Source organism: Xenopus laevis, chromosome 9_10S, assembly GCF_017654675.1.
Source record: "Xenopus laevis strain J_2021 chromosome 9_10S, Xenopus_laevis_v10.1, whole genome shotgun sequence".
NCBI classification, from domain to species: Eukaryota; Metazoa; Chordata; class Amphibia; order Anura; family Pipidae; genus Xenopus; species Xenopus laevis.
In genome coordinates this window covers 61,662,890-61,687,135 of record NC_054388.1, presented here as the reverse complement: position 1 = coordinate 61,687,135, position 24,246 = coordinate 61,662,890, and the positions used below count along the sequence as shown (strand labels likewise).

The 24,246-nt window shown below is 40.1% G+C and overlaps 1 protein-coding gene across 1 annotated transcript in view; it reads left to right on the top strand.

The window, feature by feature from the left end:
• The first annotated feature begins 3,072 nt into the window (after positions 1-3,072).
• The window catches only part of acvr1c.S (activin A receptor type 1C S homeolog), a 34,399-nt gene continuing 13,225 nt past the window's right edge, over positions 3,073-24,246 (top strand). Inside the window, exons 1-2 of the mRNA XM_018238791.2 lie at positions 3,073-3,410; positions 20,098-20,328. Of these exons, the coding sequence (XP_018094280.2) occupies positions 3,341-3,410; positions 20,098-20,328 (301 nt within the window). The 5' untranslated portion in view covers positions 3,073-3,340. The remainder of the gene's footprint in view (positions 3,411-20,097; positions 20,329-24,246) is intronic.

Below are 24,246 nucleotides of genomic sequence, written 5' to 3'. Positions count from 1 at the left end.
CTGACCTGGTGGACATACTTGTCCATTTTATACGCTGTTGTGTCGCTAGCTTTTTTGTGGCCCCCCATCTGTGGCAATACAGGAGGTGTTAGGTAGCCGATTATGCAATTTCGTGGCTGTGGAGCCCTCTGATCAGTCAGCACGGATCAATGACACCGGAGCTCAGCGGGAACACGTCTTACTACATTGGCAGTTAGGCCACGCCCCCCATTTCCCATTGATATATATTTTATTCCTATCACAGTAACTACACTGCATTTACACCTCTGAAAGTTTCAACTCTCACCTCTCTGAACATCTACAATGTGTCATTGTCATTGGATTAGTGGAAGAGTTTATATACCTAGGACTTCCGGTAGAAGTCAGTTGAACTGCAGTAGCTGCTCAGATGAGAAGTGAAATGACTTCAATGATTACTCAGCAAGTGCAGTTGGCTCTAGAATTACTTATAATAGATATACCATGGCCTGGATGAATGAAAATCTTCAAAATCGTATTAGATCATAAGACTGATTAGTAATTAAAGGAGTAGGAAACCCCCTGGGCGCAAAAAACCCTCCCCCTCCCCTGTGTTGCCCCCCCCTCCTCCCCCCCTGGCCTACCTGTCCCGCCGGGCAAATGCCCCTAACTTGTTACTCACCCTCTGCGCAGCTCCAGTCCACAGAGTTCACAGGCGCCATCTTCTCCCAAGCAGTCTTATTCCTGCTTTGACTGCGCCTGCGCCGAATGTCACAAAGTTTTCCAATTTCACTTTGTGACATTCGGCGCATGCGCAGTAGATCCGTACCGTTAAAATGCTCCTACTGCGCATGCGCCAAAAACGCCGGTCAATGCAGGAAGAAGACCACTTGGGAGAAGATGGCGCCTGTGAACTCCGTGGACTGGACCTGCGCAGAGGGGTGAGTAACAAGTTAGGGGCATTTGCCCAGCGGAACATGTAGGCCAGGGGGGAGGAGGGAGAGGGGGCAACACATGGGAGGGGGGAGGGTTTTTGTGCCCAGGGAATTTCCTTTTCCTGTAATACAGATAATTGCTACACAGCAGCACAGACACCAGTGCAATTAGCATCAGCATTTAATAATCAGACCTGTAGCATCAACTTAAATTACAGGCCAACCTCATTTTCTGCTTGATAATTTGTGACGGCCCCTAAGCTTAGCTTCTCAACAGCTGTTTAGAGCCCACTGAGCATGTGAGTGTCGCAGACACTTTCCAAGATGGTGACCCACTGTGAGAAGTTTAAGGTTCTGGATCATTGCTGCTATGGGCTTGTAAGTTCAGTACATAAAAATGGCATTTTTAGTTATATTAATGTTTAGAGTTTAGTTTTCCTTTAAGATTAACCACCCCTTTGCTGATGGTGTTCATTTATGCCAGACACAATATATTATTACTATCTTAAAAACTCATTCACAATTAATAATCTTGCAGTGGCTACCAAAAGATAATATCTGGGTATTTTTTCTCCCACCACATTTAAAGGAGAATTTGACCATTTACTCCCACCCCACGTAGACCCCCCTCCCTCCTCCATACCCCCAGCCTAGCTGCCCCCCAGAGAAATGCCCCTAACTTTATACTTACCCCTCGGTGCAGATTCAGGGATCGGAGTTCATCGCAGCCATCTTCCGGGTCTTCGTGTCTTCTTCTGGCTCTTTGGCAATTTACGTCTATTTTGGCGCGTGCGCAGTTGTCACAAACTGGTAAATTGCTCCAACCACGCATGCGCAGCTTCGCTGGTCTCCCACTCAGCTTATCGAAGACTCAGAAGATGGCTGCGGTGAACTCCGATGCAAGATTTCTTAGAGCCCCAAAACGCCAAGAATATGAATTAAAGCCCTGCTTACATTCACGGCCCCCATCAAAGTTTTTGATTTCACTGTTAATGAAAAAGCCCAATCACTAAATGCTTATTATAATGCTCTGTTTATTATGATATTCTCACAGGCAGCTCATACATACACATTGTATTTAAATATAGCTCTGATTTTTTCTATAAAAACAACTGAATCATCTTTGAAAAGAATTATGCTAATTGCTAGCACCTTAAATCCTTGGCAAAATTACCATTCACATAAATGTGAAACGGTCCACCATAATTATAGAACCGGAGGGAATATTATTATTTTATTGCTGTAATATTATTAGCCAAGGAGAAATGCATATCCACCAGGGAGTAAAATATTGAAAATGACAATTTTGTACCAGTGTTTAAGATGTAATAATTCTGCAACTAAAGATGTGATCTACAGTTCTTCTTTATACCTGAATATGTTGAAGTTAAATGGCTTGTGAGGAATAAAGATGATTCAGATGGGGACACATACGCTAAATGTACTCGGGGAACCATTGTAAGAAAATAAAAATAATAATAAAAAAGCAAATAATTCACGCTTGCCATTGGCTCACACTGGAGTTGGCTTGTTAGAACGTGCAAACCATATTGTGGCAGCATGAGTGAGTTATGTACAGCAGAAACAATTGTTAGGTTTAGAGTCACTGATAGGGTTGCTAACTTGTGACCCACTGCACCCACCATTCTCCCACCACCTTTCCTTACTGGGTCAATATTCCCCAGACTCCCCCACACCAATAACAGATATACAGTAACAAAACCAAAAACTCCTTTGTTTCTGGTACATCATATTCAGGGACAATTAAACAAGTAAGGCTGAACATCATTAGGATTCCCCCCTCAGACGTAGAAGTGGAAACTGATCCTCATATTTCTGACTATATCTATATCCTTATTTCACTAGTTTTGGAGGAAAGGGGTCTTTAGATTCCCCATATACATTTGTTTGTGAATTGTTCAATGGGTTTAAGTTATTTGAAAATGTAATTGCAATTGAAAGCTGTTTTGTTTCTGTGGTTCTGACTCTCTTCCAGGTCTGTTAATCATTTCTCTTCTGCCTGTCAGTCGAGTCACACAAGTGAGGAGACGAATATAAACAAGCAGATAAGGCGGTCAATAGCAGATACGTTTGTTGATAACTTTATAACTACTGCCGATGTTTAATTGTACGTTGCTTAAAATGAAATGTTCTTTTATTAAACAAAAGAGAAGTTATTTGGGTGAATGTCTCCTTTTACACGACTAGCGATTGCCAGTCCAGTACTAAACCACTGGCTGTGTAGCTGCCCTGGAAATAGGGCACATAAACAGTGACAGGCACGTGACCGCGGGCAGTCAAAGTGGGCGGGGCCGTTCCTGTAGCAGCTGCTGGTGCCTGGATGGGATCAGTACGTACAAAGTGCCGGGGAACTGAAGTCCTGCAAACACTTTCTAGCTTCACCGTCCCAGCACCGGGGAAAACCAGCTTGCCTATGTGGGTGCAACATGCCGGGGGCCGGGCTCCTTCCCCTGGGCGCTTTTCTGCTCCTGCTCTCCGCTGCTTCTCTCTGCACAGGTACTTGGGCTTCCAAACTCCCAGGCAAAGGTTAATCCTACAGGTGGCGTCACTGGCAGAGGGCTTGGCATGGGAATACTGCACTTGTCTGGGGGGCGTTGTCTGGGTAGTTACAGGTAATGGGCACATATACCCAATAAATAGCTGGTGTATATACTATTATCCTAATTTCTTTGGGTACTTAATGTAATCTTTAAGTGCTACCACATTTAATAAGTGATGCCATATTTAATGTAATATTTCAGTGCTGCCATACTGCCTGGGGGAAAATCCTATATTGGCCATAGGCATTAGTTTAAAGGGATACTGTCATCGGAAAACATGTTTTTTTTCAAAACTTCAATTTTGAAATCTGACATGGGGCTAGACATATAGTCAGTTTCCGAGCTGCCCCCAGTCATGTGACTTGTGCCTGCACTTTAGGATGGAACTACTTTCTGGCAGGCTGTTATCTCTCCTTCTCAATGTAACTGAATGTGTCTCAGTGGGACTTGGCTTTTACTATTGAGTGTTGTTCTTAGATCTACCAGGCAGCTGTTATCTTGTGTTAGGGAGCTGCTATCTGGTTACCTTCCCATTGTTCTTTTGTTAGGCTGCTGGGGGGGGGGGAGGTTGATAAAACTCCAACTTGCAGTACAGCAGTAAAGAGTGACTGACGTTTATCAGAGCACAAGTCACTTGACTGGGGGCAGCTGGGAAACTGACAATATGTCTAGCTCCATGTCAGATTTCAAAATTGAATATAAAAAAATCTGTTTGCTCTTTTGAAAAATGGATTTCAGTGCAGAATTCTGCTGCATCAGCACTATTAACTAATGCGTTTTGAAAAAAAAACATATTTTCCCTGGATAGTATCCCTTTTACAGCTCCACTTCTCCAACCCCCAGTGCTACTAGTGTTCACACTAGTGTCCAGGCAGTTGAAGTATATAACATATATAGGTCTGATTCCGTGTTTATACAGTTTGCATCAGCTACTGCAGAACCTCTCAAAGAGACCAGATAGTGGAATTTTCTCTCTTTGATAGTTCTCATGTGGCACCTTTCATGTCCCAGTTCTGTAGTCATGCGTATAGAATGGAGGGGGGTCCTTCCTTGTATAGGTGCCATTGGGGCACTTCACTAGGTCCCCTCTGGGTAGAATGCAAAGAGTTATAAGTAGGACTTATATCAGTTCACACAGTGTCGAGCTAGCACAGCAACATGGTTCAATGAATAGAAATAAGAAAAGTAAATATGGCTCTGTTAATAGGATGAATACACGTGTTATGGATGAGGAATGGTGCATTTTACAGTGTGCTACAGATGCAGCAGCTTTACTTATCCTTATAGCTGGAGACTGATTATGTGTTGTTGTCACATCAGATAAAGACAGATGCAGCATGTGCTAGATTCTTGGGTTTGGTATCAGTAGACTGCATCCTTGTACTATAGCAGTTGCTCTAGTATGTTCCACTTTCCTGCAAGTGTACCAACTAAGCTGAGTAGGATATTGCTTGTTGTTTGTATCTTTCCATATGAGCCATGTTATGGGCAATCAAGTCTGTTTGTATCAGATATGCATACCTTTCTGTAACCTCTAAAAATGGAAAAGTCATTTTTGACATGTAGTAACTATTCTGTAGCATTGATCAGCAGCTTGTGGTTCTCCATCTCCATATATTGTTTAAGTGCAACTTTAGCAAACACAACAGATGGCTGATGGGGATGTTGGAAACTGTGTTACGTCAATCATGGTTACCTTCCTGTCCGTGGAATCAGGTTTGTCTGTGTTATGCCCAACTGAATGAACTCATGTCAAAAGGTGGGTTGTATTTTCCCTTTAAGGCAGCGTTGTTTAAGTGATAGTGGCACCATAAATAAGGCAGGCTTTGCTGTGGTCCCATTTATATTTAGTTGGACTATAACACATATAGCTATTTTAAAGGGGTTGTTCACCTTCATGTTAACTTTTAGTATTATGTAGACAGTGATATATTCCGAAACAATTTGCAATTGGTTTTCCTTTGTTATCATCTGGGGGGGTTGAGTTATTTCGCTTTTTATTCTGCAGCTCTCCAGTTTGCAAATTCAGCAATCTAGTTGCTTATTATAACCATGCATTGATTTTAATACAGACACTGGAATATGAATAGGAGAGGACCTGAGAAGAAATGTGAGTAATCAAAAGCAGCAGTAACAATACATTTGTAGCTTTACAGAACATTCATTTTTTTATACAGGGTCAGTGACCCCTATTTGAAATTTGGAAAAAGCCAGAGGAAGAAGGCAAGTAATTAAAAAAACTAAATATATAAAAATGAATAATGAACAGAAATTGAAAAGTTGCTGAAGACTGACCATTCTATAACATGCTAAAATTTAACATTAAGGTTAACACCCCCTTTATTCTGTTGTGAACCTGGGTATTGGTGAATACTGGCAGTAACAGTATAACAAATTAAGGCCAGCAAGTTGGGCAATATTATTAAGGTTTACTTCCCTTCCCAGAGACTATCATCCCTACTGCTTTATCATTTGCACCATCCCCTACTATTCCTGCTATGATGCTATCCCACAGCCACAGTCCCTTGCCATAGACAATTATCCCCTCTGCTACTATAGGCACAATATCTCCCTACTATACCTGCTATCCCACAGCCACACTCCCTTCCCAGAGACTATTATTCCACTGCTGCTATAAGCACCATCTCTCCCTACTATACCTGCTATGCCACAATCACACTCCCTTCCCAGAGACTATTATTCCACTGCTGCTATAAGCACCATCTCTCCCTACTATACCTGCTATGCCACAGCCACAGTCCCTTCCCAGAGACTATTATCCCCTCTGCTACTATAGGCACAATATCTCCCTACTATACCTGCTATCCCACAGTCACACTCCCTTCCCAGAGACTATTATTCCACTGCTGCTATAAGCACCATCTCTCCCTACTATACCTGCTATCCCACAGCCACAGTCCCTTTCCAGAGACTATGATCCCACTGTTACTATAGACACCATCTCTCCCTACTATACCTACTATCCCACAGCCAAAGTTCCTTCCCAGAGACTATTATCTACACTACTACTATAGGCATATATATATACATATAGGTGCATTGAGTTTTTCTATAGCCGCAGCTGTTGCAGACTCCTCTAAATGCTTAGTTTAGAGATATATAAACGTACATCAAGAAACATTTTCAAAATTATTTGGGTTAAAATAACTTTAGTATCAGCAGAGACTGCAGCTTTCCTTTGCACACTCCAGTGGTGGAAATTGCTCAAACACTTAAGTAAATGTTGCTGGAATAAGCTCTGGGCATGTGGTATTACCAGGGAGAGAGAGCAGCATGGGATTAGAGCTGCTGTTGCAGGGTGAACTCTGAGTCCCAGTTTAATCTTCTTAAACAGGAGCGCTTCTAAAAAAAAAGGTCAGGAGTAGAGCGGTGAGGATATAGAGGATATATAGCCGATGCTTGTGTATTTGTATAAAGAGAATAAGCCAGTGAACATTTCCAGACTGTAATGTAACTAACATAAAATGTGAAATGTGAATGGAGCAGGGTTGGGAGCGAGACTGACATGTTAACAGCCGAGTTATTATGCAGTCTGGTTATACTCACTATGTCAGTTTGCCTGTGTAGGTGACTGCTGTGCTGCTTAGACAAGCATTTCCGTACAAGCTAATCCTTATCCAGAAATAAAAAGGACAGTGTGAAATAGGAGGAAACATACAGGGTTTATTTCCACCTGTTCTCCACTGCCCTTGGTGCCTTCTTATCTTTTGGTATTTTGTCCAATAGAAGGATTATTCCCTGTTAATTACAGTTGATGACTTATATGCCACTAATATTGATTTGATTTTATTCACTAGATATCTGTTTAAAAGGCATTAAATGGCTGTTGTACAGTATGTCTACCTGTTTACAGCAGCTCTAGACACTTTCTCCCCAATATACCTTGTGTGTGTGTTCTGACAACTCTATTAATAAGCTGACTTGCACCTGGCTATAGAAGTACCCATTTTCCATACCCAAGCACTGAACTGTGCACAGGCATGACATATCAACAAGGGCAGAAGGATAGACACATATGAAAAGCTGAGCAAACTAAAGGAGACAGGGACGGTCAGATTTAAAAGTGATTTATACCTCAAAACTTTTTTTTTTTTTGCATAATGAAAGAAACTTTATTCTAACCAACACTGCAATATACAGTACAACATATTTAAATGGACATTTTCTGTTCCCTGGTTTAGACTATTTAACAGCACTTCAGAGTTAGTTGTCCTGCAGGTCAGCTGCCCTCTGCTGCGTTGGTTCTGCAGAGCAGATAGTATAAACTGTCATATAGACCAAACTTCTAAAAATTCAAAGACTGCAGGGATGGACATACTTTATATAAATAGTTAAATTTTGACCGCACTGACGTTTTAGCCACTCCCCAAATACCAAGACCATTAAAAACATACCCCCCCCCCGGCATGTCTGTAAAATTGCTGTGAACATGGCCAATGAGCACTCTATTAACCCCGCATATGCCAATAAAATGACTGCAGAAATTGATAGATTAAAGCACTCCCTCACCTACACTTGCAAAAGCAGAATACTAAAAACTTGTTTTTCTTTCCCAGTGTTCCCATTGTCTTGCTCTGCCTCCCTTAACCTAGCTGAAACTCCTTTAAAAAATCTAATTGTGATCAGAAGTTGTGGGCAGCAAGCTGCTGACTGCAGAACATAAAAATTAGAATCCGGGACTGCAGGTCATGAAGGAGCAGCACTGTCCTGCTGAAATCAGGGGGAAGTATGATACAGACAATGCTTTCAATAGCAATTCCATTTACAATTAAATGTAAAACCATTAACATTTTTTTTGTAAGTTTTTATTAGTTTTAATTTTTAACAACAAAACAGAGAGGAAGCCCCCTTGGTTAAAAAGAGGGACAGAAAAGAAAGGTAAGGATAGTGTGAGAGAATCGAAAAAAGAGGTGAGCTGGGGGGAGGTTACCAAGCTGAGGACATTACACATATATTCCTACCATTGAAAATGTTTAATGAATGTACTGAAAAGTTGATTAGAATGACATCTTTCATTATGCAGAACACAGTTATTGGGCAGGATTCTGCAATGTAAGCCTGCTGTACATGGGAAATTATTATTATTTTATAATAGTACATTTTGGTGGAGTCCCTAATAATTGCATCTATTTGTGAGCCTTTACAGCTTTTGTAGTGAGTTGAAGCATTCATATATTTGCATTCAGACAGTAGACTAGTAACTAGTCTGATGATCGGTTGCTAACGGTTACTAGATCTGCTGCAAACTTTGTATCCATGACTATATTATCTCCGTAGTATTTATACAACCAGTGCATACCTAAGATTGCTTCATATGAGTGCATCGCATCATATACATGAAATAACTGGCAGATGTTGTACATTCCATACAAGCTCACCGCATTGCATGCAAGCTCTTTTTGCAGATCGGCCTGGACCTTTCTGCCTTTTAAATATTCTTTTTAATGATAATTATGAGTCATGACATCAAAGCTCCCCTTTAAAATACATTGCTGGGTTTTTTCCTGGGTACAACATAAAATGTGACTAGTAAACATGAGTTTGTTTAGTCATAACTATACTTTATGAATAGAGTTCAGTATATGTCATTTCCAGTACTTTAGACAGGAAATTATGTTAGTGCTTATATAAAGCTTGTGAGTCCTGGGTGTTCATATCATCACCCCAAATCTTTGGAGCCATGATAGGTGTTTTATGATGATGCCACAGTGCCATATTTGTTCATAAATTCACAATATAAGTCCTGCATTGTCACAGGTACATTCCCTAGTGGCAAGTCTTAAGGTGGCCATAGACGCAAAGATCCGCTCGTTTGGCAACATCACCAAACGAGCTAATCTTTCCCCGATATGCAACTAACATGCCCTATGGCCGAACGATCAGATTACGATGATAGGGCAATGGGCTCCGGCGGGACGGTCGGGACAAAATTAAACCTGTCCGATTGACCAGACGACCGATCTCCGCCGGACGAAAAATGTCGGGACTCTCCACACACGGTCCAAAAATCATATGAATCCTCGATTCATACGATAGGATCTTTGCGTCTATGGCCAGCTTAACTCTTCTTCTTGTGTACATATTTCTGATATTCTGGTTATTGACTCTTGCCCTGTTCCTTACTTCTCCTGGCTGCTGAAACTGCCCAGTACTCAACTTCCTCCTTACTTCCTCGTCCTGTGGCCTTGTAGATAGCGATGAGCCAATTTTTTTGGCAGGCATGTGAAACTGCAGCAAAAATCCACTGTGAAAATGTCTTTGAGTTGAAATGTCATAATTTATGGTGCTCAGGTTTAAAAGTACACTATGCCAATTGATGCTTTCCACCCTTAGAACACCTTTGAGGTGGTGGTAGCTCCAGGGTTTTCCAACATCATGAGGTAGCCTTGTGCACATAGGAGGCTGAATTCATTTGGCTGAAGTGAGCCTTCCAAAATCCTGCAGTTAGCTCGGTTATTTTGCAGTTTTTCATGTAGTGCAGTTATTTTTCAATGCCAGTAATAGCAATTTAAAGAGAAGTGATAAAGCTAGCAGTATGTATGCATACTCTTTCTATTTCCACAGCTGACCTTTAGCCTTGTGCTCTTTGCAAGGACTAACTCATTGCGACAGCTTATCGCCCAGTAACAGCTGCCGTTTTTTCATGTGGATGACAATTTTGAAACATTTTTTCGTTACCAATTTCATTTTTTTGTTTTCCAGTTACTTTAAGAGCTGTAGTCTATTTAGCATAATGCTTTTATCTTGATGTTATTAAAATGCAGAAACACTTCAAAAACACGCAGAAGTATTCAAGGACAAAGTGTTTGTTGTTGTATTTAAAAAGCAAAATTAACATTAGCAAAATTTCTAATAGTAATGTGCATTTTGCCTTGGCTGCTGAACTGTCAGGAGAAGGAGTAGGAAAATGTTTGATTTAGCATACACCGAATTATTCATGCTGATAGTTGTCACAAGTGTGGTATATGCTGAAGACTTTTGTAGTTCAACTACAGCTGAATGGCCATAGACTGGACAGTTTCATGTTATATGAATATCTGGACCAAGCTAAACCTGCCTTGTTATGTATATATTCTTGTATGAAGAAATCCATCAGGCTACAGGGTTATGCCTTGTTACAGCACAGCTGTCAATGTTGTGGTGCTGGCCAGTGGTTTGTGAGCCACTGCCCTACGCTTAACTTGCTGGCAAGTGATTGGTGGTGTGTCAGTGAGGAGGGCAGATAGGAGTGTGTTTAGTGATTAATGGTAGGGATGCACCGAATCCAGGATTCAGCCAGGATTTTGCCTTTTTCAGCAGGATTCGGCCGAATCCTTCTGCCCGGCCGAACCAAATCCTAATTTGCATATGCAAATTAAGGAAGGGGAGGAAAATTGCGTGACTTTTTGTCATAAAACAAGGAAGTAAAACATGTTTTCCCCTTCCCATCCCCAATCCCATATGCAAATTAGGATTCGGATTCGGTTCGGTCGAATCTATGGCGAAGGATTCGTAGTTCGGCCGAATCCAAAATATTGGATTCGGTGCATCCCTAATTAATGGTAGTCAGGTATGAGTTCTGCGCAAAAAGTCTAATTTGATACTTAATTGGCAGCACCGAGAGTTTCCCTTGCTACTTGCTGCTTTTGCTGCTCTTCTTACCAGACAATGAGATTGATTAAGCCTGATCTAGTACTAGACCCCGGACCGCCGTGCCAGCACACAGAAAAATCATCCTGAAGAAATCTTGCAGAACATGCTGAAGTGGAGGTGCTACTGCCCTGCATGCGAGTCAGCCGTGATAGAGTAGCGGTGGAGGAACAGAGAGCGGAGAGCGTCTTCCTAACCAATAAGCACCTTAATCCATGTGCGGCTCGGTAAGTGTAATTGTTTTCTAAACAACTCCACGAGCTCCAGCAATATTACACTAGCAGAGCTTCTCTTTTAGATATGTAAGGAAATCGGCTCCCTCCCACACCACTACAAAAACGCCAGCTGCGATAAACCGACACTAAAGAAATTAATCTGTAAGTAGATCTGACGTCTCATTAACCCCCAGAGAAGCACGCTACACTATATTTTATTTAGGTACTGGGGAATAGATTCTTCAATCCAGAGCACATCGATCTTTGATATATTTGTGTTCAGTGATTAGCTGTATATTTTGGTGTAACTGGGTTGTGCTTGTGTTATCAGGGAAAAGTCTACCTTGGAAAGAAAGTTTTTACATTCAGCTGGTTATTTGGGGCCTCATGTATTTAGAAGTAAACAGTTTCATAGTTAGCTAGGCCAAGGTTTTTGTATCATCTCTGCTTCTCCCCCTCCCAACTACATTTCTCTCTTCTTTCCTGCAACACTCACACAAGGGCAATGGGCTCTTAGGTTTGTAAAATATTGAAAGGTTCACATACTTTCATGCTTCATAATATAATTGGTCTCTGGCTTTTGGAGCTGCAAAATGAGTGTATCAGGCTTCTGGGCTTTTGTTGGTTTTTCAAGGTTAGTGGAAACCTGAAATGTATTTTGTTGTGTATAAAGGTTTATTTATGGTATAGGTTGAAATACCTATTTATTTTGCAAAAATATGATCAGGATTAGGTTTTTCACTGATGGAAATATGATTAGAGAAGCCATATTATATGGAGATAGGTCAACCTGCATTTGTATCCACAGAGAGGGGTCATGATTGGGCATAATTAATCGTGATTCGTGACTGAGGTGTTACAGGAAAAAACATTACGAATTTTGGTCCTGGATGTTGAGGCGCTGTCTATGCATATATTTTACCAGATAAATGTTTATTTCTGATTTTATTTAAAAAAAATCTTAATATCCACCTGTAAGGTTGTTTTATGCATTCTTTTTATATATGGGTGTCTCCAGAAAAGGTATTTTTAATATCAGAGTTGCTCATTATTGTGCCAGGAGGACTCAGAACAGTTCTGCCACCTGTGCTTTTGGTTCCTAAGGTTTGGTCTTCAACATAATATTTGATTTACTCTTGTAAATGGATTGCTGTTGGCACGCGTTCATCACTGAAAGGGTTAAGAAACTTCTGAAGAGGAACTGTTGTTGCTCAGAGTTGGGTCATACTACATGCCTGGCTTTGGAAATGTTTGGGTACAAATGACATCCAGGTGTTATGGCGGCACACACATTTTATAAAAAAGGAATACAATATACCTCCCAACTGTCCAGTTTTCTGCAGAACAGTCCCGATTTTGACAGCTCAGCAGTTCCAGGTTTCTTTTCTTTGATCTCCTCCACTGATGCCAAAAAAAGAAACAAAGTTTCTGAAACTTAATTAAATTAAGAGGCTTTTTGGTAGAGAGCCCAGAACACTGAGTCACTGCTCTTCGATACATTTGTAACAATTGTAACAACAGATAAGCAAAGATACAATTGTAACAATTTAAGATAAGCTCTTGGGGAAACTTAGACTCACAGCTTAAAAAAACACTAACACCAAAAAATGAAAGTGTCCTATAGTAATATAAGAAATATAATGAACTGTTGTGCTGCATTGGTAAAGCTGGTGTGTTTGAAACCCTACTATAGTTTATATATACAATCTGCTGTGTAACCATGGGGCAGCCATGCAAAACTGAAAAAGGAAAAAGGGCACAGGATACACAGAATATAACAGATGTAGTATACAATTCGATTCTTTAGAGCGTATCTGTTATCTACTATGTATCCTGTGCTTGAATAGCTGCTCCCATGGCTACACAGCAGCTTGTTTATATGAACTATAGTTGTTTTTCTGAAGCAACCACACCAGCTTTACTAGCGCAGGGCTTTTACAACATTTTTTTGGTGTTACTGTCCCTTTAAAGTATAATGTCAGCTTCACTAGCAAAACACATAACGCCTAAAACATGGCCCTAAAACTCTTAGAAATGTGTTCATAACCTGCCAAATTTTGTAAAATGAACATGTTAATTAGGGGTGCGGCCACAGAATGGGCATGCTCAAAACATTTTTTGGATTTTTTGCGACAACAAGTCTGACCAGAAAAATTCGACCTTTATTAAATGTGCCCCATGATGTCCTTTTTTCTTTGACCAGTATTACATCAGCATTAACTGTGTGTGACAAGAGATGGTCAGTCCCATTGTGGTATTTTGCATTTTTTTTTTAAAGTGATACTGACACTATAAAACTACTTTTTAAAATATGAAAGTATATTAAAGGTTACCTATAGGTCATGCTGGATGGTGTACACTATTTTTGTACCGTTTTTCACAGAAGTACAAAAATCTATCAAGGTAATAACCATGTGCACTCTAGATGATAAGTTAAATATTAACCCCTGCAATGTACCCAATGACTTTTTATTGTCCGATTTCTTCCTTCCGTTCAGTTTTTTTTATGAGCAGTAAAGGACACCAAAAAAACCTTCACAGTTTATTGATGTATGTAAAAAGGCCTCTCACTATGTAACATTGTAGAATTACTAGTGTTAGGTGCTCTCCTTGGAGCCAGCTGAGCAGGACAGATTCACAGCACAAATAGACTCCTAACTTAACCTGAGCATTATTATCAACCATTACTTACCATACATATTGGTGGAAAAAGTGAAAACCCTAAGTCTGAAATAACACATCCCCAGCATGGCAGCAAGGTGCATAGCAGTTAGGTGTCTCTCCAGGAGTAATTATTTGTATTATTTTAGGGCAAATGTAGCAATTCAGGCTGCTGTCGAGCAACAGTCAGTTTTAAAGAATAGTAGTGTTAATGTTTGTCAGGTTTAGTTCTTAAGTGTGCTAAGAACTTGTGTTGAAACTTAAAGATTCAGTGTCACAGGCCAATCACCCGGCAATCAAGTACATCATTTTATAATATCCTAATTAATTTGATATATCCTTATATAAAAACACCATGGCACTGTTAATTGAACTTTGCTGGACGACATCCCAGTCAGAGTTGCTATAAGGCTGGGAAGAATCAATGGTTCACAACATTCTGTGTGTAACTTGCTTTAGAGTGATGCAGTCACAATGTTTTTAGATAGGAAATGTGGCTCCAAAACATTAGGTATAGTAGGGAGAGATGTTGGGGTGCCTAAAGTAGCAGTGGGGATAATAGTCTCTGGGAATGGACTGTGGCTGTGGGATAGCAGTTATAGTAGGGAGAGATGGTGCCTATAGTAGCAGTGGGATAATAGTCTCTGGGAAGGGACAGTGGCTGTGGGATAGCAGGTATAGTAGGGAGAGATGGTACCTATAGTAGCAGTGGGATAATAGTCTCTGGGAAGGGACTATGATTGTGGGATAGCAGCTATAGCAGGGAGAGATGGTGCCTATAGTAGCAGTGGGGATAATAGTCTCTGGGAAGGGACTGTGGCTGTAGGATAGCAGGTATAGTAGGTAGAGATGGTTCCTATAGTAGCAGTGGGGATAATAGTCTCTGGGAATGGACTGTGAATGTGGGATAGCAGGTATAGTAGGGAGAGATGGTGCCTATAGTAGCAGTGGGGATAATAGTCTCTGGGAAGGGGCTGTGACTGTGGGATAGCAGGTATAGTTGGGAGAGATGGTGCCTATAGTAGTAGTGGGATAATAGCCTCTGGGAAGTGACTGTGGTATAGCAGGTATAGTAGGGAGAGATGGTGCCTATAGTAGCAGTGGGATAATAGTCTCTGGGAAGGGGCTGTGACTGTGGGATAGCAGGTATAGTAGGGAGAGATGGTGCCTATAGTAGTAGTGGGATAATAGTCTCTGGGAAGGGGCTGTGACTGTGGGATAGCAGGTATAGTTGGGAGAGATGGTGCCTATAGTAGTAGTGGGATAATAGTCTCTGGGAAGGGGCTGTGACTGTGGGATAGCAGGTATAGTTGGGAGAGATGGTGCCTATAGTAGTAGTGGGATAATAGTCTCTGGGAAGGGACTGTGACTGTGGGATAGCAGGTATAGTAGGGAGAGATGGTGCCTATAGTAGCAGTGGGATAATAGTCTCTGGGAAGGGGCTGTGACTGTGGGATAGCAGGTATAGTAGGGAGAGATGGTGCCTATAGTAGTAGTGGGATAATAGTCTCTGGGAAGGGACTGTGACTGTGGGATAGCAGGTATAGTAGGGAGAGATGGTGCATATAGTAGCAGTGGGATAATAGTCTCTGGGATGGGGCTGTGGCTGTGGGAAGTTGTTATAGTAGGGAGAGATGTTGCCCCAAATGTATAATTGTCCCATACCAATACAAATTCAGACCAATGCATTTTAACATGCATAAATACAATGTTGTTTACACTGAGGTAAAATACACTGTTCATATACATAATGGTCACAATATCTCTAGTAAGAGGATGGTGCCCTGTACCTACTAATGCATTCACTGGGGCAAGTCCCTAAACTGAAGTCATCGGTACCTAGCTCTTCACATTCCCAGACAGGCACAGTTTACATTGCTGTGGCTTTGCATTCTGTGGCCACTAATAACTGAGCACTGGCAGAACTTTATTCCGAGAGATCATAAAGTTACCACTGATACAGTAGATTACAGTATAGGCAGCACGTAAATCAAAACTATATATTTAGAATTGTTGCAAAATACTTTTCTTCATAGAACAAAATGTACCTTAGTTATCTGTTTGCAGGAAAGGCAGCTGGCTAATGTTTAGCTGAAAACCAGCCATAGATTTTAGAGCCAATCAGAAGGCGCATTCTGGTCTAAAAATTATTTTTTTTCCATTGGCCTATGAATAGCATATTGCCTCAAATATTCCTGATGGTAGAACCATGGGAAAAAAACTAACAGAAGCATGTATGCTTTACTTCTTCCTTACAGTATTTTGACCAGTTCCCTCAGATTCACTGCCTTTGGATTAACAAGGACAGAAAAGCAATTTTTGAGACAAGAGGTGTAAGGGCCAGTCACAGTGGTTCAATGTGTTCTGCAGCACCCTGGTTGGGAGACATATTTAATTATAAAGGGGTGGCTCACATTTAAGTTAACTTTTAGTATGTTATTGAATGGCCAAATATAAGCAACCTTTCAGTGGGTACACATTATTTTGTATAGCTTTTTAATTATTTGACTTTTTCTTCAAATTTTTCCAGTGAGGGTCAATTACCCCATCTAAATAATAAATGTTCTGTAAGGCAACAATGGTTATATCATTTGTATTATTATATGACTATTCATGGCCTCTCCTACATTCAAATCAATGCATGGCTTCTAGGGTAGTGTGGACCCTAGCAACTGGATTACTGAAATTGCAAATTAGAGAGCTGCTGAATAAAAAGCTAAATAACTCAAAAATCACAAATTCAATAAAAAATGAAAACCAATTACAAATTGTCTTGAAATATCACTCCCTACATCATACTGAAAGATAATTCAAAGGTTAACAACCCCTTTAATATGCCCAACCCAACCCATTTATTCCGCTGTACCCCTTCTTGTCATGTCATCTATGTATCTGTTATACATAACTTTGCTTTGGCTCTCGCATTGTTTGTTTTAATTTAGTCATCTTGCTCATTCACCCATCTGACACTGGTAATAAAGATTTTGTGAGCACTTCACTAAGTTGTTGCCATCATTCAGTGGGTCTGGATGTTTGTCTGCACACCTTAAAACGGTCAGTTACAGAAGGGGCAGCATGCCAGCAGACAGACAGTTCTGGCCCTCTAATTGCTATATTTGAGAAGCATTTCTTATATCCAGTTTATTCTGAAAAGCAATCAGTTGGATTGAGCACTAAAAGGCTTTATGTTACTTAGAAAATGAAAAGAGTGAGTAGCATTGCATTATATATGAATGGTCTCTAGCCAAAGTGAGCTGGTTATTGCCCAATGCAAAATCACTTTACACAAATTTTAATGTTATTCTGCATCAATGCAGCAGAGGAGGACTATGTGTGCAAGGCCATTGTTAGGATCTCCTTTATTTAATTTTATATAAGGGGTTTACAGACTTGTTTGGGCCTGTTATGCATGTTTTGGCACATTGTGAAAATGTCTGTCGTCTGCATTTTACAGTGTTTCTCATTCAAAACATTGGGAAGTGGCAGCAAGATCTGGTATTTGATGCTATATATTAGGTGATAACACAGCTGGCAGAAATCTCTAAGGCCTCCCCATATACCATAGGCCTTATAGAACACAGGTGTAGTGTGCAAAATGCAGTTTGGGATGCAAATCCCAATGTTTTTTTACCCATTTCCCCCCATAATTCAGTGTAATTCTGGCCCCACTCCAAGGGGCAGATTTACTAAGGGTCGAATTTCGAAGTACAAAAAACTTCGAAATTCGACCATCGAATTTAAAAAAAAGTTTTTTCAACAATTTTGGCAATCCTGCGAATAAAAAATCAAACGATTCAAACTATTTTTAGCGATCGATCGAAGGATTTCTATTTGACCAAAAAAAGTGCTGTGGAAGGTTCCCATAGGCTAACATTGCACGTCGGTAGCTTTAATTTGGCGAAGTATGACGTCTAAGTTTTTTTAAAGAGACAGTACTTCGATTATCAAATGGTCGAATAGTCGAACGATTTTTACTTCGAATCGAAGTAGAATATAGACTATTCGATGGTCGAAGTACCCAAAAATTTACTTTGAAATTTGAACTTTTTGACATTCAAACCATTCACTCGAGCTTAGTAAATCTGCCCCCAAGTAGTGTCCAACGTAATAGCTCCTAATGACTCACACGTTGCATACATGATTTTCAGAGTCAGGGGTTCTGTCAATTCTTGAGGAATATTCAAAAAGGTGTTTGCATCAGAGCATTTAGAGCAACCCAATGACAACCATATGGAGGTGCAGGAACATGTTTGAATGAATATGCACTGTCCTGTGCATTCATAAGTCGCTTTTGGGGCAATTCAAACCAAATTGTGGAGAAATGTTTCTCCCGAGGGTATTAAGAGTTACACAACCAAATAACAGTGCAAGGCTACTCCATGGAACTCCAGTTTTTTAGGTTTAAAGTTAATATAGTTTAAAGTAGGGGGCTGCAATATTTTTTAAAGATGTGATACACGTGACATCCCTAAGCACCTGTTTAAATTATGCCATATATTTGCATCATTTAAAAGTTTATTTTTTAAATATTATTCATGGCCCTTGTGTATATAAATCTCTGTAAAAAAAACTAATATGGAACAGTTGAAGTAATGTAATTAGTAAATGTCTGGGAACTGCATTATGAAAGAGCTATTGACACATGTAGCCCTATAACATCTGTTTGACATGCTTCCCTTATATGCAATAAAAGTTTGATATAAAGGCTGGTGCAAATCTGAGGGTGGGGGCCACAAAACCGTTGAAGTGACTCCGTTATTGGTTTTAAAAGCAGTCACTTAGAATTGCAGCGGCATCAGCAGCACTTAGCATTTTTGAGTGACAATTGCCTGATTTATGGCTATGGCTGTAATTTCAGGTAGCTACTAAAGTACACTTTAGCCAAACTATAGCGTCCCTCTCTGTGCACATCTCATGGGAGTGTATTTAACACCACTTGCTCACTCCATTGACTGATATTCACAGTCCATTAATTGCAGGGACATTAGTTATGAACTGTACCTTTTACACCCACAGTTATCCCTAGCTCCTTGTAGTTTACTGTTCTTAAAGTCACAGACCATAGCATGTTTTCTGAAATAATCTACTAATATGTAAAATCATGCCCCCACTGGCTGCTCCCTCCCTAATTTGCTTGTCCTAATGATGTGGAAGTATGTGAACATGATAGGGTTTGCCTACGTGGCCTGCTTCTCATCAATTCATTGGTAATGAATGCAGGCAGCGGTATTTATCTAGAAAACACAGATTTAGCCAATTTCCCCCGAATCCCCCTCTGGTGGAAATGGTAGAAGCATTATTAGTGAATTCCCAAATTTATGATTTTTACGTGCTGCTGTGAGCCTCAGCACCTGTTCAACAACACACATGCAGACAAAGGCCTAAAAGCGATGGGTGGATTATTGATCAAATCTCATTTGTCAACTTTCTGTGGAGTATGATAAGCTGGAACCCCTTAGACTCTATGTTGATTTGGAAGTTTAAGCAATGAACAGCAGTGTGTGATCCTTCACATACTGTATGTACATTAAGGCGCAGATTTACTAAGGTTCAAATGTTAAATTTGAATTTTTGAATTTTTGTTTTGGTCAAAACTCACAATTTGGAATTTAAAACCACCAACTTGAATTTGAATGTGAGATTTATTATTATTTTGGATCGGGACTATTTTGATCAGATTTTTATAATTGTTCATAAATAGTATACAGTTTGAATTGTGAATAAAATCGAATTTATTAAAGTGTAAAAAAAATCACATTATTCTAAAATTTGGCCTTTGATAAATAACCCCCTATTTGGATTTATTTGACAAATGCTTCTGATATTTTCCTCACTGACTAAGCTTAGTGGAAATGTATCTATATATATATGTATTTTTAGAACCCACGATTTTACAGTGTCAAATTATGTGAATTATGATGCTGAAACACCACTTGCCTTTATTGGACCACAATAAAATGGCATCAATTTTTAGGAAAATGTATTTTACCAAATGTAAAATTGAGGATTTACTGTATATGGAGAGAATAAAACCTGACTTTTGTACTATAAAAGAGGGCTGAATAAGGCAGGAAATTGTTGTTTTTTTTTCATTTTTTCATATTTTGTGTATTACAGGCCTGAAGTGTGTGTGCCTGCTATGTGAGAACACAAACTACACCTGCCAGACAGAAGGGGCCTGTTGGACATCTGTGATGCTCACCCATGGGAAGGCGGAGGTGCTTAAATCCTGTATTTCACTGCCGGAATTTAAAGCTCAGGTTTTCTGCCACAGTTCTAACAATATCACCAGGACCGAGTGTTGCCTGTCAGATTTCTGTAACAATATAACACTCCGACTGCCGGCAGGTAATACTGTGTAATACCTGTAGTGCTTTGGCTAACTTATCCTTAGTGGTCTGTAGCCTAGAGCTGCCCTGCTTTATTTACACTCAGCGTTCCAAGGGGTCTTTGGTATAAATATGTGGTTAAATATGTGGTTAAAATCCAAAAAGCTATAATAATGACTGAAAGTATTGTTGGAATTGCATAAAATGCGCCCGTATTTGCACCTCATATTCACCTTATGAGGTTCAGAAATAACTGCGGCTGGGGGTGTAGAATGGGGCAACTTTGGAAGTGTTGTCATGGTCATGGGAATTTTTCCAGTAGAGCTGCTGGACAATAAAAAACAGGCCACTTGCTACAATTCTTTAAGTGATAAATACAGCTATTTATTTCCTGTTTCTTCTCAACACATTGGGGCTCATTTACCAAAGCTTATCAGATTTGCAAGTTTTGTGACCTATAGCAACTATATCAGCAGTGATGAACTGGCTAGTGGAGAAGGGATCTTGGAGTTGTTCCCTGGTCATTTGCTATAAGTTTCACATACATTTACCCAGTGATAGTTAGTTTCAGGTGAATGGTGATGAGTCCAGAACATTCCAAATGGGCAGGTACAAAAGCCCACCCTGCACATCAGCCAATGGGAACAAGGTTTGATGGAACAGTAACATCAACAAATGATTTTTTTAATGTAATGAAAATATAATGTACATTAGCAGTGCACTGGAACATCTGGTGTCTTTACTTCAGAAATACTATCATTGTTTATATAACGAAGCTGCTGTGTAGTCAGGGGACAGAAATCCAAGCACAGGATAAATATTATTATGTATATAGAAAGATTATGTACTACAAAGCTGTCAGTCATCTGCTGTGTATCTTGTGCCTTTTCTCCTTCTCAGCTTTGAATTGCTGCCCCCATGACTACACAGCAGCTTGTTTATATAAACTATTGTAGAGTTTTTGAAGCAATTACACCAATTGCGTATTTGTGTGAGAAAGGTTCTCACCTTGCCTCATGGCAGGGGCGTCCCTGCAGTACATTATATTTTAATTACTTTGAAATACTTTAATTTTGTGATGTAACAGTTGGTGTAACATTTAAGCATATGACACAAATACAATTGGTTCATTGGCACAGCCATCTGGGGTTGCTGGGAAAATTTTCCCTCTGTATCTTACAGTGGAATCTTCAACAGAACCACATGGATATTTATAGAGGATATCTATGTTAGAATGCTACTCCTCAAACCCAAAGCAAGATATTATATGCTGCCCTGTGCTTCTCTCCTTGTTATCACACCCCCAAATAAGTGAGCTGTGACCCAGGGTCCTCAATCCTGCCTCATCTAAGATGTAAAATCCAGGCTGAATTCCTATCACTATATTTCTCAGTGCAGAATGTGTAACAGCCATTTTAAGGGCGCAGGTCTGACCAAACTGATAAGTGGAGCTGGAAGACAATGGGGGAATGTAATTAAAAAAATAATAAAAATATTTGCACACAAATAATAATACAAATATGCATGTTTTATTCTTCATTAGACTTTTATTGCATTGTGAATTTTAATTGCGCTTTGCAAACTTTTAAGACGTGCTTGAAGGTGGAGTAAACTTTTGGAGCAAAGTAACTTTTTCATCAATAAGTTTTACTATATACAAACAAAACAAAAAGGTTCACACAATGTTTGCGAAGGCAAAATTGTTCGCAATGTGAATATTAATTTCCATTTCAAATGATTTTTGCATAAGCTACCTATGTTACATTCCTCCAATAGTGTTCTTTCTACACACTCTGTATGCCATCCTAGTCAACTCCGACTTAACATTGGCAGAGACCTGCAGCCTTCCTCACAAATACAGTGCTACTGCTTACTACGTTAGTGTTGTTGTATTGGTGAGGGGCAGGTAGGGGTTAGATCCATAGACACTCCCTATCGCCCCATACTGATCCCCTATGTGTCTACTAAATTTCACATCATTCTGACATTTAAGGTCAGGGCCTGGCTGCATCTCCTGTTGCTGCGCTTTTCTTCTCACGCCAGATTTCCAATCTGGAACCAGCAGCAGTGCACAGCCCACCTGGGACACAAGTACTTGATGAGTGAGCACCCAGGGGCATGCTCTTTGGGCCGTTAGCTCTCTAGCTCTTGCTTCCCCGGGATGCGTATATGACCCCTTTAGACTGTTAGTTGCTGGGAGTTGAGATTGAGGGGCAGATTTACTAAAGGGCGAAGTGACTAACACTGGCGACGAGTCGCCACTTTGCCTATTTACTAATGGGCGCAGGCGTAACTTCGCTTGCAAAAGAGACAGACGCTAGTGGTGATTCGCACTCTATCGACAGGCAAATTTTTGCTCTGGCGAATGTACATTACTCTGCAAATTCACTAAGATGCGGATTTTACTGAACATTACCTCTTTCGCCAGACTTGCCTTCGCCAGCTCAGACCAGATGAAGTGCACTGGAGTGCATAGATCTGCCTCATTCTTCTGTTACTTACATCATATTTTTAGTGGAAGTCCCAAAAATGCTGTCGTCTTTTCCTTTTTTCAGAGTGATAGCCTGCAAAAGTCCTTAAAAACTTTTTTGGGTAACTGGGTTGCCCCATACATTTTCTAACATATGGAACATAATCTATACAGTGAGCTCATGTGTAGGGCATTATAACAACGCTATTTTCTTTAAGGTTCCCTGCACTTGTGTAATGTGATGTATTTGCTGCAACATATACATCAATTCTTTTTTTATAATTTCCGGTCATATGCAAATTAGCCTGAGTGAAGACCTATAACGAAGTTGCTCTAGGCATAATTTTGTTTGCTGAAGTAACACTAGCGAAAATTCACCAGCGTTCGGTGCCCTGGACGAAACTTTGCATTCCAGTAAACAAGCGTTGTGTGAGCGAATTTTCGCGATGACTACGAAGCCGTCGCTGGAGAATTTTCTCTGCTTAGTAAATTTACCCACTACGGAACTGATTTACTAAAGGGCGAAGTGGCTGTCACTAGTGAAAATTCTCCAGAAATCCTATCCGCAGGCACATCGTCACTTTACAGGTGTAGAGAACAATTCGCTAGCGAAAGAGACCATCACTAGAGTAATTTTGCGCCCAATCGGCAGGTGAATTTTCGCTCAGGCGAACAATCGCTACTCCAAAATTCACTAAAGTATGAATTTTACAGAGCGTTATCTTTCGCCAGAGTTTCACATTTTCATATTTTAAACCGGAATTGCTTTTAAAAGTTATAACTATTAAAGATTTTGGTGTTAATTTTTAATTTGAGGGGCATGCCACATTTTAGGGTGGGCTCATGTCTAGGACAATAGGGAATCTCTTTTGTCTTTATTTTGCTTCCTTGGACATTTCTAATAATAAGTGGCCACTTCAAGCATTTGCACCAACATCTCTAATAAAGATATATATATTACCTATATGTACCCATCCTATTCAAATTGACCTTAGCATAAGAGTACTAACGAAGATTTGCTAGACAAAATTGAACGTTAGCAAAAGATTGCTATGAAATGCTTGCGCTGATGAATTAACGCTAGTGAAACTTCGCAGCGTATGGGTGCTGAGATGCAATTTCACATTTCATTGAATTAGTGCAGTGTTTACTATACATACTATCTCTCAGTTAGCTTCCCTGACACCATCTTGCCTTATTATACACCATATTCCATGGTCAAAGCTCCTTCCGCTCAATAAAATATAGGTTAAAAAGAGAAATCATTGGAAATTAGTGCTTTGCATGCTGCTGCTACTCTGGGGCCCACTTGCTTGGGATCTCTAACCACAGCTCCAGGTATACACCTTTTAGTCATAGCACTTTGCCATGTAGAAGTGTATCTATTAAGTGTATATATATTGCCCTGACAGTGTACAGATAAACAAATATACAAACCTGCTCCCAACATAAGCCACAGTCCACACT